Source organism: Morus notabilis, unplaced genomic scaffold (assembly GCF_000414095.1).
Source record: "Morus notabilis unplaced genomic scaffold, ASM41409v2 Scaffold135, whole genome shotgun sequence".
NCBI classification, from domain to species: Eukaryota; Viridiplantae; Streptophyta; class Magnoliopsida; order Rosales; family Moraceae; genus Morus; species Morus notabilis.
This window is the reverse complement of record NW_010367319.1, coordinates 605,356-623,064: the sequence shown is the minus strand read 5'-3', so window position 1 is coordinate 623,064 and position 17,709 is coordinate 605,356. Positions and strand designations below refer to the sequence as shown.

At 32.3% G+C, this 17,709-nt stretch overlaps 2 protein-coding genes across 6 annotated transcripts; both read left to right on the top strand.

Annotated features, from left to right (window-relative positions):
* The first annotated feature begins 8,664 nt into the window (after window positions 1–8,664).
* Window positions 8,665–12,920, top strand: LOC21406148 (calcineurin B-like protein 1). 5 transcript variants are annotated; one of them, XM_024174899.1, is made up of 9 exons: window positions 8,665–8,777; window positions 9,410–9,534; window positions 10,258–10,340; window positions 10,695–10,754; window positions 11,280–11,388; window positions 11,517–11,569; window positions 11,895–11,975; window positions 12,356–12,468; window positions 12,563–12,920. In XM_024174899.1, the coding sequence occupies exons 2-9, from the start codon at window positions 9,456–9,458 to the stop codon at window positions 12,624–12,626; spliced, it is 642 nt and encodes a 213-aa protein (XP_024030667.1). In that variant the 5' UTR covers window positions 8,665–8,777; window positions 9,410–9,455; the 3' UTR covers window positions 12,627–12,920. The 5 variants fall into 5 exon arrangements, with proteins under 5 accessions (XP_024030667.1, XP_024030665.1, XP_024030664.1 ...); XM_024174897.1 differs by having other exon boundaries at window positions 8,665–8,781; XM_024174896.1 differs by having other exon boundaries at window positions 8,665–8,781; window positions 9,381–9,534.
* A 1,700-nt stretch (window positions 12,921–14,620) lies between these two features.
* Window positions 14,621–17,040, top strand: LOC21406147 (pentatricopeptide repeat-containing protein At4g17616). Its single transcript, XM_010112246.2, has one exon. It carries the CDS (start codon window positions 14,621–14,623, stop codon window positions 16,775–16,777), a length of 2,157 nt encoding a protein of 718 aa, XP_010110548.1. The 3' UTR covers window positions 16,778–17,040.
* The last annotated feature ends 669 nt before the right edge of the window (window positions 17,041–17,709 follow it).

Genomic DNA, 17,709 nt, shown 5'->3' with positions numbered 1-17,709 from the left:
CAATGCTCCTCGCTGAGACAATTGTTGTCGTCGTTGGGCCTCGCGGCGGCGATAATGAAGCACAGGCATGGGAGGAGGGAGAAAGTAACATCTGAATGTTTAATTTAAATAGGGGTAGTCTTGGAATTTTGATTAAATGTAAATCCAGATTTATACATAAATGGTCTATTTACTAACAATTATTACACCTTGGCCTATTGATTTTTATTCTCATCTTAATTAGGTCTATTTCTCTCATTCTCTTTTTTTTAAAGTCTGTTCTTATGAATAAATATGCATGTGAACATCTTATAGTCTTTTGTTTTACACTATAATTTGACATGTCGGAACACCGAAAGGCAAAAAAACCAAAAAAGAGAGAGAGAATTCTATGATTGGATGTGAAAAAGAAAATTTTATTTATATGATTTTGTTTTAAACTGACACATATGTATCAACTTTATATAATTTAACGTGACGTTGACTAAATTTAACGATAAAATCCATAAACGTTAGGTAAGGAACTGATATTATAAATTTTCCCAATCAAGTAGAATTGTGGAAACATCATAAACAACCGTACAAGCATCGGAAAAGCCAACAACCCTAACTGTCCACAGAACGTGAATAAAAGAAAGCCGGGACAAGTTGGCTGGCAAGTTGAGAAACAGATTAAAAAGCAGAACCAGTTAGTTAACTTGTCAAACGACAAACGTTGTGCTGTCTACTTACAACCTCAAACTTTCACGTACCTCCGAAGAGCACTTTTTTCAGTACGTATTATTACTTTTTAGTTCAATTATTGTCACTTCATTATGGTTATTAGTAATTTGAGAGTTTCGAGCTACTCAATATGGGTGCAATTTTAATAGTTATTTTAATAATTATTGTTGTTTTAATCATAAGATATGTGTAATAAATTAGGTAGTTAATCAAAAAAATTTATTGCAATATATACTATATATACAGCAATATATCTTGTAAGGATGGGGTCACCATAATCCTTAAATATATTTGTTAACAGTAAAATTTCAATAAGATTTCAGTGATTTTTTTACTATTTAATTTCAACATGATTTTAAGACAGTTTAGGAATAGTAAATGCATTTAATATTGCACACGTGCATCAATGACTTATTTTCACGTAGGAAAAAGAAATGGCTTATTTATAATGTGGAAACTCACAAATCATACCGTTAACTTTTACTGGTAAGACAAAATAACAGTTTTTAATTCTTTTTAAACTTGCAGAACCTTCAAATCAAATATAGTTTTCAATGAACTCATTAGAATCTTAGACCATCATATATGGCTTGGCAAACATCACATGCCAATAGATGTGGTCACCATTATAGGTACTCTAAGATATTGTGATAGATAGGACAACTAGTTGCTCAGGACCCTACCTTTATTGCGAGCCAAAAATCTTGATGGATTCCCCTTCTAACATTTCTCAAAAAAAAAAAAAAAAAAATCATTCTTGCTTTATTATTATTATTATTATTATTATTATTATTATTTTACTTGACATTGAGAAAAAAAGGAGGAAAAGAACTTGGATCTCCTTTACAATATAAAGAAAGAAATAATGGTCGAAGTTTAGAGCACGAAAGGGATCCACATCTTGCTGGTTTAGGTGATCACGAAGAGGGAAAAGAGTTTTGTCCGATTCCTATTAACACTACTTCTACCACCCTTTATTTCTATTTATTTAATCAGAAAAAACTAGAACCACTCATACTATTTAGTTGGAGTTTCTATTTTTTATTTTTATATATACAAGACAAAGTCCACCCATATTAGGGAGAATTTTATATAGTTTTGTTATATTGAAAATATAACCTACAGGTTATATTTTAAATAGTCAGATTTTATCAATTTTACACGCATTTTATGTTAATATGAATTTTATCAACTAAAAAAATATGATTTTGCTCAAATCCAACATTCTAAAACATTCAATATATATTAGTAGGAAATTAGTGACCCGTTCATTTCACCGATTCGATTTTAGAATTTGAGTTTTGCTACAGTCAAAAGCTCTCAGAAACAGTCATGTGAAACTTTTTTACTACAGTAAAAAGTTCTCACATAAAATCACATCTCAACTCGAATGGGCCTTAAAAATTCTCAACCGCACAAAGGTAAATAAATAAATAAATAAAAAGTTCCCTGGGCATTGACAAGCAATTACTCTTGGAATCCAAGTCGATCTATAATCCGACAAAGGGAATCAGCCCTTAATAATATATTCAAAATTAATTAAAAAAAAAAAGATATTCTTTCCTAGATAAACGAAGAAGCAATGGAAAAGATGTTACAAAAAAATTAAGAAATGAAAAGGTGACGATTTATTATAAACTAAGAAAGGAACAAGCAGAAAACATAACTAAACAATCAAGTATCAGCAATTAGCCAGCTAAGTTTAAAATATAATAATTAAAACACACTTTTTCAATTAGTGATTATCACATGGATTTGTCTAAGATCGGTCCAATGTGTCAATCTCTGATCGCGGCGATGGTTTTGCTTTGACATTTTGCAAAATTTACGTGCAATTTAGTTTCCATTAAAAATAAAAAGGGAATAAAATAACTGATTAATTTAGTTGTAGATTGTGATACTGAATTATGAATAAGGTCAATGGAAGGACTTAAATTGATCAGACAAAAAATGGTGGAATTCGGGGTGTATCATATGAACCAACTACCAGCAAAGGAACAAATCAAAACTACTCATTAACAAAAAAAAAAAATCAAAAAAAAAAAAAAAAAAAAAAAATTCATAAAAAAAAAAAAAAATCAAAAAAAAAAAAAAAAAATCAAAATTCATGAAAAAAAAATACTGCTGACCTTTCATAGATGTCACATGTGTGTATGACTTAGTGTATGGGTTGCATTAATTTGCCACGTATATGCTTTGAAAATTTTGTGGATAACTTGATAAGGTTTTTTAATGAACCATTGACAACAAATATGCAACTTTGCTATAAAAACTTCACGTAAATAAATCTAATCCATTTCAAAAATATTTTAGTGGTTTCCTTTAGACACACACACACATATATGTGTGTATGTATATGTATATTTATAAGAATAAAAAAGATCTTCCGGATTATGCACAGGACTCACTGATAAAAATTCGTTGAACGACCTCAGACGTTTATTTTTTATGAAGGCAGTACTCTAATATATCTTCTTTAACTATTTTATTGATTCTTCTTTTATTTATTTTTTATTTTTTAATATTGATTTTCTTTTCAGAGAAAACAACGAGTACGCTTCAAATGAAAGTAAAGTTATTTTTTGTAATCTTATTATATTTAACTCGTGACAAAATTAATCTCGAACACATGCATTGATAGGGGTCGACACGCGGTATATTCTTTTGTGCTTTTCAAACAAGAAAAGCAACCCAAAAAAAGAAAAGTTTCAGACAGAATTCCATAATTTGACCAAATAATTTATGTTATTTCTTGGCAAAATAACGAAGAAGTTAGAAATAAAGTGAAGTTGGCACGTAAGATTTTGATTAAAGTAAGCACTGTCTAACATGTGAACTAACCTTTTCGAATTTGTTTTTGACATACAATTATGACTCCATTTGTCAAAATAGTAGGGTGATGGAGCCAACTTTTACCTTTAAGAAAACACAAAAAGAAAGGCCAATTCAATTGTTTGATCATCCGTTGTCAAACACATGTTGTTTGATTTTCCTTAATGGACACAAGTGTAAAAGTAACGGGCGTGGTAAGAAGAAGCTTCGTTCAAAGAGTAATGTTAAAATATAAAATTATTATTGACCCACCTCCTAATAGTTTAATTTTTTGAGATAGATTGGTAAACTAACATGGTATTAGAGCGAGAGGTCATGGGTTCAAACCCCCATAATTGCACTCTTTATCCCCATTTTAAAATTATCATCATGTGTTGGGTCTTTAATATATCTTAGACTTAAATATTCACGTGTTGAGCTTTCTAATTAATTTACCAACACGATTGCCCATTGTCCAGCCCACACGTGAGGGGGAGTGTTAAAGTATAAAACTATTGTTGGCCCACCTCCTAATAGCTTAAGCTTTTGGGATGGATTGTTAAACTAACAATTAAAGTATAAAAACTATTGTTGGTCCACCTCCTAATAGCTTAAGCTTTTGGGATGTATTGGTAAACTAACATGGTATCAGAGCGTCCTAAGTTTAAACCCTCGTAATTTCACTCTTTATCCCCATTTAAAATTGTCATCGTGTGTTGGGTTTTTAACATATCTCAGGCTTAAATATTCACGTGTTGGGCTTTTTAATTAATTTACCCACACGATTGCCCATTGTCTAGCCCACATGTGAGGGGGAGTGTTAAAGTATAAAAACTATTGTTGGCCCACCTCCTAACAGCTTAAGGTTTTGAGATGGATACATGGTGATTTATTTTATTTGTATTCACAGAATTCTCTATAAAAAATTACCCAAATCATCTTAAAAGCGGACTCCTTAGATTTACTATTTCACATATTGCGTGATTTTGAATTGACTCATGGTCAAAACGGGTCCTTTTATGATGTCGGGAGAAATATTTCTGACACTGTACAAAGAGATACGATAATTTGTAAAATTTTACGTTAGAAATTATAAAATTGAACAATTCATCGTATTTCTTCAAAATTCATAAATTTATCGTAATTTTTACAATTTTAGCGTTTGAGATTACAAATTATAATGTAAAATTTCACAAATTATAGTATCTCAGCACGGTGCCGAAAATTTTTCTTCCAGCACCATAAAAGTTTCCAATCAAAACTTATTAGTTGGTAATCAGTATTCTCCTTATGCGGCTAAATGTTTGGCAATCTGTGAAGGGATTCGAATGATTCGACGCTGCAATTTTAATAATTGGGTTTCAATCGGATACGGGTAATGTTATTTGACGACCGGCTTCAAGAGCACTTGAAGCTTCCACTAATGAGAATGTTCAGGAAGCTCGTCCCATGCCATTTAGTGGCTCTGTTTACTATATTTCCAAACAAGGAAGTTATGTAGTTCATTGTTTCACTAATGTGTTCGCATTCTAGTGATTAAATATATATATATATATATATATATATATTTTTTTTTTTGGGAAGGATCTAGTGTTATATTAGGATAGACTATTTTTTTGACTTTATTGGCTTTTTATACTTAATTGAGCAATAAAGTCCACTTTTCTTTTTAAAAAAACACTCCTTTGAATTCATATTTTTCCTTACTTTTTTTTAAATCCAATTTCATATAAAATAAGATAAGATGATATGCATTATGAAAAGGTAGTTGCTCGACACATCAAAAATATTATCTTTTAAGTTCCATTATTAAATTGGTCTTTAAAGTGTATTCAATTTATCGTTTCAAATTAGGTTATTTGTTTGGAAATAACTTACCAGTTTCCTTTTTTTTTTTTTTTTTCTTGCTCTTTATTCCTTCATCTCAAATCTCCAACGTTCTTTCTATAAGAAATGGAGAGATCTTAAGATTTTCTGTACTTTTTTTTTTCTTCTTTCAATTCAGATACGTACATAGCTTCTAAAAACTGGATATAAGAAATTTTAGGCAAGTGAAGATTTAGAACGACAATAATTATGTTATTGGTAAAATAGGCTAGACTAGAGGAACAGTTGGAGGTAGTCTTGAAAAAGTCAAAAATTAATTTATTATGAAACTTGATTTTTCTCATTTTTAGGGATAACGGGACGAAGAGTGGGGGTACCATTTTCTATCCCCATCCCTGCCCCAAAACATTCCTATTCCTACTTAATGAGAGTTTAGATTGAGTTGAGATTATCCATACCTGTTTTATTCAGCATTTAATATAATTATATTTGCTTAAAATGACAATAATTTAAGACAAAAATAAAGTAGAAATTATAAAAACACAAAATAATTAATACATAAGCTAAAAAAAAATTGAAAACATCACAATATAGACGTAAATTCTACTTCGTGAAAGTCTAGGTTAGGGTTAAATATTTTGACGAGAAAATTACAAAACTTATTCTTAGAGTGTATGAATCTGAATTTTTACTCATTATTATTGATTAATAAACTTTTTGTCTAATATAGTTATTTGACTAAAAAATATTTTAATTAAGAGTAAAAGGGTAAAGTCCAAACCATGCACTTTAAGCGTATTTTTCTCATTTATCTATAGGTGAAAATTTGAGCCGGCCCGATCCGATATAAAATAAAAGAAAGTCAGTCCAACCCAACTATAAAACCTAAAAGGCTTCAAGATGACCCAGCCCCGGCCGGAGTTTATAAAGTATTAAAAAAATAAGAAATGAAGAATTTACCCTTGAGAGTGCATGAGTTTGGACATTTACCTCTTACTCTTGATAAATATCATTTTGTTATGTAATTATTTGACTAAAAAGGTTATGAATCAAGAGTAAAGAGTAAAAATCTTGACTCATGCACTTTCAAATGGTATTTGTTAAGATTACCCTAAAAAAAAAAACCTTTAAAAACATCACATTTTAGTCGGACAAAATGAGCTTTTGGGTTTAAAATTTTAGTCCGGACTAACAGTGACGAGCCTCAAGCTGGCCCGTTTGACCCAATTTAAACTTCAGCTCTAAATTTCTCCTTTCACGTAGTGTGTGTATATATATATTATGGGAAATTAAGGAATAGTATTAGCAACTTAGATTTTTTTTTTCCTTAAAAAAACATAGATTATTATTATATTTTTTTTTTGCGCTAATCTATTAGCAACTTAGATTACAATCGTCCCACCATTCCTGTTCCACTAGGGCGACGCCCTTTCGGATCCGATCCCTACAAGTTAATTGAGAAAAATCAATATTTTAACTGCTTTGTGTATGATGAATGTTTTATTATATTAATTACTATTTTTATTTTTTAAAATGAGATATAACTTACTAATAAGATACTCCCGGAAATTTTGAGAAAATCAGTTAAGAATATTCTTTATATATAAAAACCTTGCAAACTCCATAGGAAACATCCATTAATGCAGTGGATGTACATTTCGGTTTACTTTTGATTTTATTAGATCTACAGTGGAAACACATTTCGGTTAAATAAATATACTATTTTAATTTTCTAAAATAAGATGCCGAAACTTTTGAGAAAAAGAAAATAAGTTAAAAATATTTTCTACATATAAAAACCTTTCAACTTTCTTCCAAAAAATTAAAAAAAAAAATTTCAATCATTTTTATTCATTATTCAAAAGAAAATCTTGGGATCAACATTTCATGTCGGGGATAATGCAGAACGGTAAGTAATTTGGGGGTAAAAAATTGTACCTTTTTTTGTCTATATCAAAAATAATTTGCTTTTTAAGAAAGGTAAAATTAGTTAAGAACAGTGATTTTGTCTAAAATTGCCTTGACAAATAGAACTGCCTCCTCCCTACCCTGTCTAGTTGACAAATAGAGCTAATAACAAAAGCCAACCATATTGAGTTTCTCTATTAAAATTAAAAAAAATAATAATCTATCAATAATTATTTATTTTTAATCATCAGATTTATATCAAAAATTATTTATTATAAATATTTTTTTAATGTAATGTAATTTTAATCATATTAACTGATCCTGAGTCTTATCAGAACAAATCTATATAATATAGTAACTAATATATTATACCATTTTTAGTACTTTCTTCTTAACAATTTGTCACCCAAATTGAATCCCCAACTTCATCATAAAACAGAAAAGATAAAAGAAAGAAAGAAAAAAAAGCTTAAAAAGGAAGAATCCTCCAAAATGTGATCATTACAAGATAAGTATGAGTTACTCCCAATAATTCGAGTTTTTGTTGGAAGGATTTGGATGGTTCTTTTATGATAATTTATTTTATTTTCTTCTTTTCCAATATCATTAACAGTAACACGATCACCAAATTTTCATCAACACAAAAATAGTATCATGACCCAAAAGATTTAAAAGTTCTTAAACAAAGATCTCAATATAACCCAATAGTTAGGCTTAAGTCAATTTTTTTTTTACAATCCTTCTCACAAGATCAAGACCGTGCAATAAAAAAGGAACACATATATAGGCCCGTTAATTTCAACAATTTAAAATTTATTATAATAAAAAAATTTTAAAAATAAGTATATTTAATTTTTTTATTATAATAAAAAAATTATATAAAATTATATTTTAATTTAAATTAAAAACTCAAATAAAAAAATTAAGAGGTTTCATAATAACTTTCTGCTTCACAAATCTCATCATTTGATTCAATTTTGGCCTTCTCGGTACGTTCCCAAAAGCCAAAAAAAAAAAACACCCAAAATCATTCCAACTCCCTCACTCGCATTCATACCGCGTGCGTGTCACTCGCCTCCCCTATATTATTTGTACTCTCCGATTGTGACTTGATTCGGGTTTAAAATTTTAATTTTATTATAATAAAAAATTTTAAAAAATAGTTATATTTAATTTTTTTATTACAATAAAATTTTTTATATAAAATTAAATTTTAACTTAAATTAAAAATTTAAATGCGTGTCTCTCTTGTTTTGATTTCCTCTCCATTGGGCTACGTTTCCAACTTCTCTACTGCCTTTAAATCCGACCGTCCAATTCTTGGCGAGTTCCTTGATCAAACTCATTCTCAGCCGTCGATTTTCTCTTCCAAAGAATTTTCGTTTCGCCCCAGTTTTTTTTTTGTTTTTTGGCCTCTCTTTTCCAGCTTGTAATTTCCCCTATTTATATCACAGCTTTTTAGTTGTTAATTTCTCTCTCTCTATCTCTGTGATTGTGAAGTAAACCGCCATTTTCCGGCCAAGTTCTTGGTCGGTAAGTTTATTTTTGCATTTCTTTTCTTTTCTTTTCTTTTCTTTTTATGGCAATGATTCAGTCTTTTCATTTGTATTTCCTCGTTAATGTGTCGGAATTTAGGGGTTTTTTTTTTGGTTCGATATGGCTTTTATTTCATTTCGTTATTGAATTTTGACGCTTTTTCTCTCTCAAAACTTTCTTCTTGGTAGCTGAGAAATTGAAGTATGAAACAGAAGGAGAAAGTTTAGAACTTTAATGTTCGATCTGCATAATTTGGGTTTAATCTGTTAAATTTATATTTCGTCTTGTCGGGTTTTTTTTTCAATCATTTAAATGCTAGAAGTTTACAATTTCTTGCTTTGCTTTGAGAATTTACTGATAAATTATTAAAGTTGTTCGTTTATCCAATAACTACAACTAACAATAAATCATGGAGAAGTTTTTTTTTTTTATATATTTTAAATTACTGTATTATTTTTTTTCCGTTAAGTTACGTATAAATACTTCAAAAAAAAAAAAGTTACGTATCAAGTCAAAGTTTTGTGATTTTGAGTTTACTTTATTCACTAATTTAGTTTGCAATGGCGATCTTTGAATTCCGATTTTGGAACTGCAAGGTTAAGATGGTTTTGATGATGAATTGTAGTGAAGCATCCTAGGAGGAGCGCCTTGTTCTTCTTCTTCTTCAGTAAATGGGCTGTTTTCAGTCGACAGGAAGGAGACAATTCCCGGGATATGAGGACCCCGTTGTCCTCGCTTCGCAGACCGCATGTAAGTTTTTTTTTTTCTCTTTGAATTACAGCAAGTTATTTAGGTCTTTATAATCTTGAGATCATGATATGTTTGTTCTTTAGCCCCCCGTTTTTCCTAATAGTTTTGACTTCTGGTGACTAGAGTAAACATACATCCAGCTTTTGATAAGATTGAAGAGAACGATATATATATATATATATATATATTTTTTTTTTTTTCTTTTTTTTGCTGATCATAAAAGGGATTTGGTGGTGCACTTCATGTCCCCTAATCCCTTCGGCTATAGCGGCAATTTTGGAAGCCACCAAGTACGTAGAAAGGGCCTGAACTAGTCTCTCACTGACCATCCAACCAGTTTTCACTCCCCTCCATCTTGTAAGGCCTGCGGAGGCCGCTTAATCTCCCACAAGGGCAGGGCAGCAACGCACAGATACAGAGTATCGAATTCTGGAAGGATGGGTAGAAGAGACCTAGCAAAGGCGTTCTTACCACTACACCACGACCCTCGTTGGTGAAGACAGCGATTTGTCATTGTTTCTGATTTTTAACCGATCATGAATTCTTATATTATCTGTAGAACTCATGAATAACGTAGGACTCACACAAAACATGAGAATTTTTGACTGGTTGAAAACCCCATTTGTGATTCATCTCCATTGGCTTGGCTCATTGGTTCGTCTTGCTTTCTTCTCTTTCTTGTTAATTTAAAGTTTTCATTATGTCTTAATTTCTAATCTCCAGTTAGTGTTAGCGAAGTTGAAGCCTTGTTTGAGCTATACAAGAGCATCAGCAGTTCTGTCATTGATGATGGATTGATAAACAAGGTATTCTTGTGGCAAAGGCCTCATACCGTTAGGAGTTTGTTCCTTGTTTAGCTTTGCTTACTGTTCTGGCTACTGATTATTTTCTCTAGTTGAGACTTGAGCTAGAATTTTAAAGTTCCTTATATTCCTTGTTGGTGCTCCGTATAACAAGTATGTTGCTCATAGATATCTGAAAATGCACTTTGTTTAATAATGAGTTAAACAATTAACAGCAAAGTTAACTTACTTAAGGTTCTTGTTTAAAAAGTTATACTGTTGATTGTTATAATTTATGCTGCACTTGTCTACACGCTATCACAATATTCGTAGATGTTATGTGCGATTCTTAACCAAATGTTCTTGCTGTATGTACAGGAAGAATTTCAGCTAGCTCTTTTCAAAAACAGGAAGAAAGAAAACCTTTTCGCAAATCGGGTATTGTATTTTTCTTTTAGATTTCTTTTCTTTTTCTTCTTCCTTTGTGATGTTAAACCAATGATTATGTTGGGAACAGATCAGTTTAAATGATTGAAACTGTCTAAGCAACATATTACATATGTTACACCTTTTGTTCTCCAATTGAATAACTTGAACTGACTACTTTTAGATCCCACACTCTGATAAATTAATTTTACAAAAGTTGGATAGTGAATGAACTTCAGATGCCTTCACCAATGTGTGAGTGGATGAATTTGACGTACTAAAAGTAAGGAAAAGAAACAGACAGCTAAGCTAGAAAAACTATTCAAGACTTAGTCCGTCCTCTGTTTTGACGAAAAATTGAAAACATTAAAGAGAAAAACACAGTTGCAATCTCTGAGGTTTTTTCCCCTTTAATTTCTAATTTATAGTGTTCTTTCATTGCCTTTTTCAAGTACAATCATCTGCTTTAGTTTGGGGGATTTTCTTCCTTTATACTTTAAGGAATAGAATCTTAATTTTGGGTGATTTTGTGTGCAGATCTTTGATATGTTTGATGTTAAGCGGAAGGGATACATTGATTTTGGCGACTTTGTTAGGTCACTTAATTTCTTCCATCCGAATGCTCCACAGGAAGACAAAATTGACTGTAAGTTGAAGAGATTGATACTTGACTGTAAAGAGCAGGCTGCTATGTTCCGTTCCATGTTCTTTATGTTTATGTTGGTGTTATTAGTTGATGTAGACTCTAGTTGACATTTCTGAATTGTATTGCAGTTTCATTTAAGCTCTACGACTTGGATAATACAGGCTTTATTGAGCGCCAAGAGGTATGTTATGTTATCCTTTATGTTACATTTTTTAATATCTCGATACGTTCTCGTTGAGCATGAGCATGTGAATTCTGTTACTCTTTCTTTGTCTTGTCGTGTTTATTTTGAATTTCTTCATGAACTGATATAAATTGTTTGGCATTCTTTATCATTTATCAATTGTCAGTACTTCAAACTCTCTCTCTCTCTCTCTCTCTCGTACATTTACTTTAACAAGTCGTACATTTTTGTGCTTATTTGAGGGAAATGATATTCTCTCTCAATCTTTCTTTTCTTTCTGTGCCTGATTGTAACGGCTTATACATCTTTCCTGTTTGTGCAGGTCAAGCAGATGTTGATTGCACTTCTTTGTGAATCCGAAATGAAGCTGGCTGATGAGACCATTGAAATAATACTTGATAAAGTGAGTAACTATATTGTAATTGAAGTTTACCCATTGTAGAAAACATTGTTCATTTACTTCGGAGAATGTAAAGACGATTTAAAACTTGCTCTCAACTGAAGTCCTTTAATTCAATAATAATTACACAAAACTTGGTTATGTCATCCTCTTTTAGCCTATACACGTGCATAGTTAGGGTGAAAGAAGCATTTGTGAAAACAATATAAGGTTGTCAAATGATACCGATTTGAGTTTAATAATGAACATGTTTTCTTCTCTAAGTTCTACCAATGAAGAGTCTTGATAGTTATTACTAGAAGTCTTCCAATATGTGTTTTTCATTATTTATTGTCTTAAAGAATTTCTGATTTATAATTAATCTATTCATTTTCTGGTGACAGACTTTCATGGAAGCTGATGTCAACCAAGATGGGAAAATAGATAAAACTGAATGGCAAAACTTCGTTTCGAAGAATCCGTCGTTATTAAAGATCATGACCCTTCCATATTTGAGGTTTGCAATGCATTAGTTTTACCTCATCTACAGGAGACAGCATCTTAGAACTTGTGACAATATTATAACTCATGTTTCTTGAATTAAATTGCAGGGATATTACAACAACATTTCCGAGTTTTGTGTTTAATTCGGAGGTCGATGAGATTGCAACATAAGGGACTGTTAATAGTTTAGGAAGATTTATGCAGTTAGGGTGGGAAATTTTTTTTTTCTTTGCGTGTATTTGTATCATGAAACCAAGCAGCTGAGAAATGAAAAAGGAAAGAAAGAGGGATGAATGTGTATTGATACAAGTGAAGCTGTCTACATTGGTTTGTTGGAAGGTTGTGACTGGGGGTTTATATTAGCTGCTCTCAGTCAAATTGTAAAGCACCTTCTATTTTTTTTTATTTTTCTAGTCAGTTTTTCACTGTACTACCAATGCTTTGCTCCCTGGGAAATTAAAGTTTTCACCCTTGTAATATATATATATATATTTCTTTGTCGAAATTATTCTCTGCTTACAGGGAAAGGTTTTGCATGAAATTAGTGTTCCCTTATTGGGAACAAAAGTTGCAAAAGAGCTCTTTACACGTCAAGCAAAATTCTAATGGTAGAGTTTAAATATGACAATTTTCAAAATTTTACAAAAATATTAGAATTTTGCTAAGAGAGCTTTACGTATTGTATGCATCTTCTTGTTGGGTTTGCCTTTGAAACGTTAAATTTTAATTAAAGTCTGTTAAGACTCTTATGCTGTTAATTTATCATGGATCGTTTGTGCTTTTGCCATTGAATTTTAAATGAATTAGCAAGTAAATCGGTGAGTGATGCTAAAATTTACTAGAAGAGCCCTCATACAAATGACATGTAATACTTTGTTAAATTTATGAAGTAATTTGTCAAAATAAAAGAAAAAGAAATAACTTGTTGATCATCAAAAGTTCAGGAACAAATGCGCCTATTCCATTATAATGACGACATGATATAGATTGCAGTAAATAACATTTTTTAATCTTATTTTGAATTAAATTACATGTTTTAAAATATGTTGAAGTAAATAATTTACTAATTACTTACCCCTAATAAATATTAACCGTAATTTACTTCAAATATTTTAAAACATGTTATTTACTTTAAAATCTACCGAAAAATATATATGTTTATTTGCCTTTTGCTCCCTATTACCAATTGCTGGTATAAGACTGCGAATGCTTGAGCGATGAGTTGACTAGGCATGGGTCACAACTTGCGGCGGAGGCTTTATTTTCGGACCCCGGTGTGGTTGAATTTGTCACTAAATTAATAAACATCTTTTTAATTTACGCGTTTAAATTAATAATTTTAATTTAATAATTTATGATAAAAAAAAATTTAAATTTAAATTTGTTATGAGATAAAAAATATTGTAGTACGAATCAAAATTATGAGTTAAAGTAGACGAGAGTTCGTCTTTAAAGACTCGTCGAGATAAGAAAATAAAAGAGGACTAAATTGTCATTCACCGAAAGATTCAGGGACTATTTGCGGTAATCAGGAGAGAAACGAACCCACCACCACATTGAACAAACATTACCTCTCCCAACTTTTTTACCTCTCTCTCTCCCTCAGACCGCGGAGGCTGCATAAACGGAGCTTCTCGTCGACCTCGGAGAGTTCCTTCAACTGGGAATCATCTAAATTTAAAGATGAAAATGGGTTTTTGTTTTCTTCTGAAAAAAAGGTAATTTTGAAGAGAACACGTCAATTTATATTTTTACTGTTTTTTTATTTTTATCCTCCATAGGAAGCTAACCTTGTAATCATTGTGCCACAGTTCATTTGAACTCGGATCATTTTAATCTACAAATAAACTGGAAAAAAATGTACTTTTCAATTTAGCTTAATGATTTGCCCATATATGTGTGTGTGTGTGTGTGTGTGTATAGTATTTGTATTGGAATTCTTTTATGAAATTTTTATTGGCTTAAACTATACTTGCAGATGACTAGTCATAAGTTGAATTTAAGAAGAAATAGAGCAATTTCTTTTGGAACCGTATGCTTATGTATTGGTTGAACCTTCGGTACCATTTCTGGGTTAAGAGGCATATTTGTAAATGTTTGCCTCTAGGATCTCCAAAGGAGTAAAATATTAGCTTTCTTTGCCATGATTGTGTTGTTCCTTCTTCATGGCACTACTACTGTTGAAAGAAGTTATAACTCAACTCCGTTACGTGCGAAACGTTTCATTGGCGTTTCATGTGGCCTCTTCAACCATTCAGCAGACTGTTTTGAACTCGACTCATAATTGTAAGATTAGGAGTCTTTTGATGCCTCCGGTATCAGATGCATGTTGTCTGCAGTGTCGAAATTCTTTCGCGCATCAGTTTTCCACTGATGTTGGGCCTGAAAGGCTATGTTGGGGAGTTTCCTCTCAAGATGTCCTATTGAAAAAGCTCGAAAGAGCATTGAAGTGCCATCAAGTGGATGAAGCGTGGGAATCCTTTTTCGATTATAAGAAGTTGTACGGCTTTCCTGAGGATTCCCTCGTGCAAAGGTTGATAACCGAACTTTCATATTCGTCTGAACCTCGCTGTCTACAGAAAGCATGTGATTTCGTCTTGATAGTTTCAAATGAGAAATCAGGTCTACTGCGGCGTGATATCTTGACGAAACTATCCCTCTCCTTAGCGCGATCTCAATTGCCTAATCCTGCCACAAAGATTCTTAGATTGATGTTAGAGAAAGATATGTTGCCTTCAATGAATATTCTGTGGTTGGTTGTTCTGCATATGGTGAAGACAGAAGTTGGAACACATCTTGCATCCAATTTTTTGGCTCAAATATGTGAAAGTTTCCAACAAGTAGGCGCAAAAGATAGAAAACGAGCAGAGCTGATGAAACCCGATACAATGATCTTTAATCTTGTGCTTGATGCGTGTGTGAGGTTTAAATTGGCTTTCAAAGGTCAACAAATTATGGAATTAATGCCCCAAACAGGTGTTGTTGCTGATGCTCACTCTATCGTTGTTGTGGCTCAAATTCATGAGATGAATGGCCAAAGGGATGAACTAAAGAAATACAAAGTTCATATTGATCAAGTTTCACCTCAGTTTGTCTGCCATTATCGACAGTTCTATGATAGTTTGCTGAGCTTGCACTTCAAGTTTAATGATATTGATGCAGCTGCTGGACTTGTATGGAATATGTGCAGGTACCGGGAGTCTCTTCCTATTAAGAGTGAAAAGAAGAACCCACAAAAGATTTTTCATATTCCAATCGGATCTCATAATCTAAAGGCTGGGTTGAAGTTGCAGATTCAGCCTGAGCTGCTGCAAAAGGACACCGTCCTAAAAGTGGAAAGTAAGCAAGAGCTTGTGATTTTTAGGAATGGAAAACTTGTTCTTAGTAACAGGGCTCTGGCAAAATTCATCAAAGGATTTAAAAGGGATGGGAACATTAGTCAGCTGTCAAAACTTTTGCTTGGAATCCAGAAAGAGTCATGTTCTTTGAGAGGTTCTGATTTGTGTTCTGATGTGATTGAAGCTTGCATTCGTTTAGGTTGGCTAGAATATGCTCATGACATTTTGGATGACATGGAAGCCTCCCAGACTCCCGTAGGTTGTGCTACTTATATGTCGCTCTTGACGGCATATTTTAAACGAAAGATGTTGAGGGAAGCAAAGGCTTTGCTTAAAAAAATGAGAAAGGCTGGTATCACAACACATTTACCGGATAAGATGGTTGTCATCGCGTGTCTATCAGAGATAGCAAATGACAATTCCCTCTCTTTTAATGTGTCAACCTTGACTGATAAATTGGATCTGGTCGAGTCTTTTATACAAGAGATGCGGAATGAGGAGGCGGTTCCTTCTTTGCTTTATGAATTCAATTCTTCCATTTACTTCTTCTGCAAAGCCAAGATGATTGAGGATGCTGTGAGGACATACAGAAGAATGCAAGAGACAAAAATCCAACTCACTGTGGAAACTTTCACTAATCTGGTTTGTGGGTATTCTTCTCTCGGAATGTATCGGGACATTACAATCTTGTGGGGTGACATGAAGAGGAATATGGAGTGTGGAAGTCTTTCTGTAAACAGAGATTTGTATGAATACTTGCTAATAAGCTTCCTTCAAGGCGGTTACTTCGAGAGAGCGATGGAGGTTAGCGAATATATGAACAAGTATAATATGTTTGCAGACAAGTGGATGTACAAAACTGAGTTCCTGAAACTTCATAAGAAATTGTACAGGAACCTAAAGGCATCAGAAGCTAGAACCGAGGCTCAAAGAAACCGGCTCCGATATGTTTTGGCATTTAGGAAATGGGTAGGCATTGATTGAAAACCGGAAGCTTGAAGAAAACATGGGTTGCATGAAGAGATTTTTGGTGAAAATGGAACATGGGAAGTTTGAGAAAGGTGCTCTGATTTTGAACAAAGGAAGTTTAAGAGGTGCTGCGACATCAAATAGTGGACTGTGAATCCACTCCGATTCTAAGTGAAATCTTATATATACATGAACACGACCAGTTTGATCAGAAGCACGGCTTATTGAATCGTGAGAAAGTATGGAGAAAATTTTCATGTTATTTGCTGTGGGAGTAAGCAACAAAGAGATGCTAACAATTTTTAGCATATTATGAAATTTGTCTTGAGTTCGGAGTTGGTAACCCTTAGTTGCCAATGTATCATAAAGGCCTTGCTGGCTTTACTTTCAGCTTTTTGTCATTTTTTTTTTTCATCTTGACCTTTTTTTTTCTTCCCTCGAAAAAGAAGATCAAAGATGAACAATAAACGAAAATGTTACAATACAAGCCTTGAGGAATGAGGACGTTGTTTGTTTGTTTTCTATTGCCTTTTTTTTAAAGTAGTTTATTGGTGTGGTGTATACATAGATGATAGAACCTTGATAGATTTTGTCGCAGCAGGCAAGGAAAGATTGAGAAAAAGATTAATTTGAGTGAGATTTTATTGAAAACAATACTGATTGATACAAATGATATGCGGAACTTCGATGGTCCGTAACCTCTCCACTTGGAATGAACTTTCCCAGGACAAACCTAAAACATTTCCCTGACTTTCTCCGTTTCCCTCTCCCACTTTTATTCTCTCTCTCTCTCTCTTTGCTCTACTAACTAGAAACTAACAATCTTTCTTAGCAAGCCTACTAACAATCTTTCTTAACAAGCTAACTGACAATCTCTCTTAACAAGCTTTAGAAACAATCTTTCCAAACAAGCTTTCTAATTCTTCTTATTCTTCCTAATGTATACT

Bases quoted from the DNA above. Each gene is read 5' to 3' on its own strand.
- LOC21406148 (XM_024174899.1), top strand. From the start codon at position 9,456: ATGGGCTGTTTTCAGTCGACAGGAAGGAGACAATTCCCGGGATATGAG. The intron at 10,341-10,694 runs GTATTCTTGTGG...CTGTATGTACAG, and splicing joins ATGATGGATTGATAAACAAG to GAAGAATTTCAGCTAGCTCT. The intron at 11,389-11,516 runs GTAAGTTGAAGA...ATTGTATTGCAG, and splicing joins ACAGGAAGACAAAATTGACT to TTTCATTTAAGCTCTACGAC.
- LOC21406147 (XM_010112246.2), top strand. From the start codon at position 14,621: ATGGCACTACTACTGTTGAAAGAAGTTATAACTCAACTCCGTTACGTG.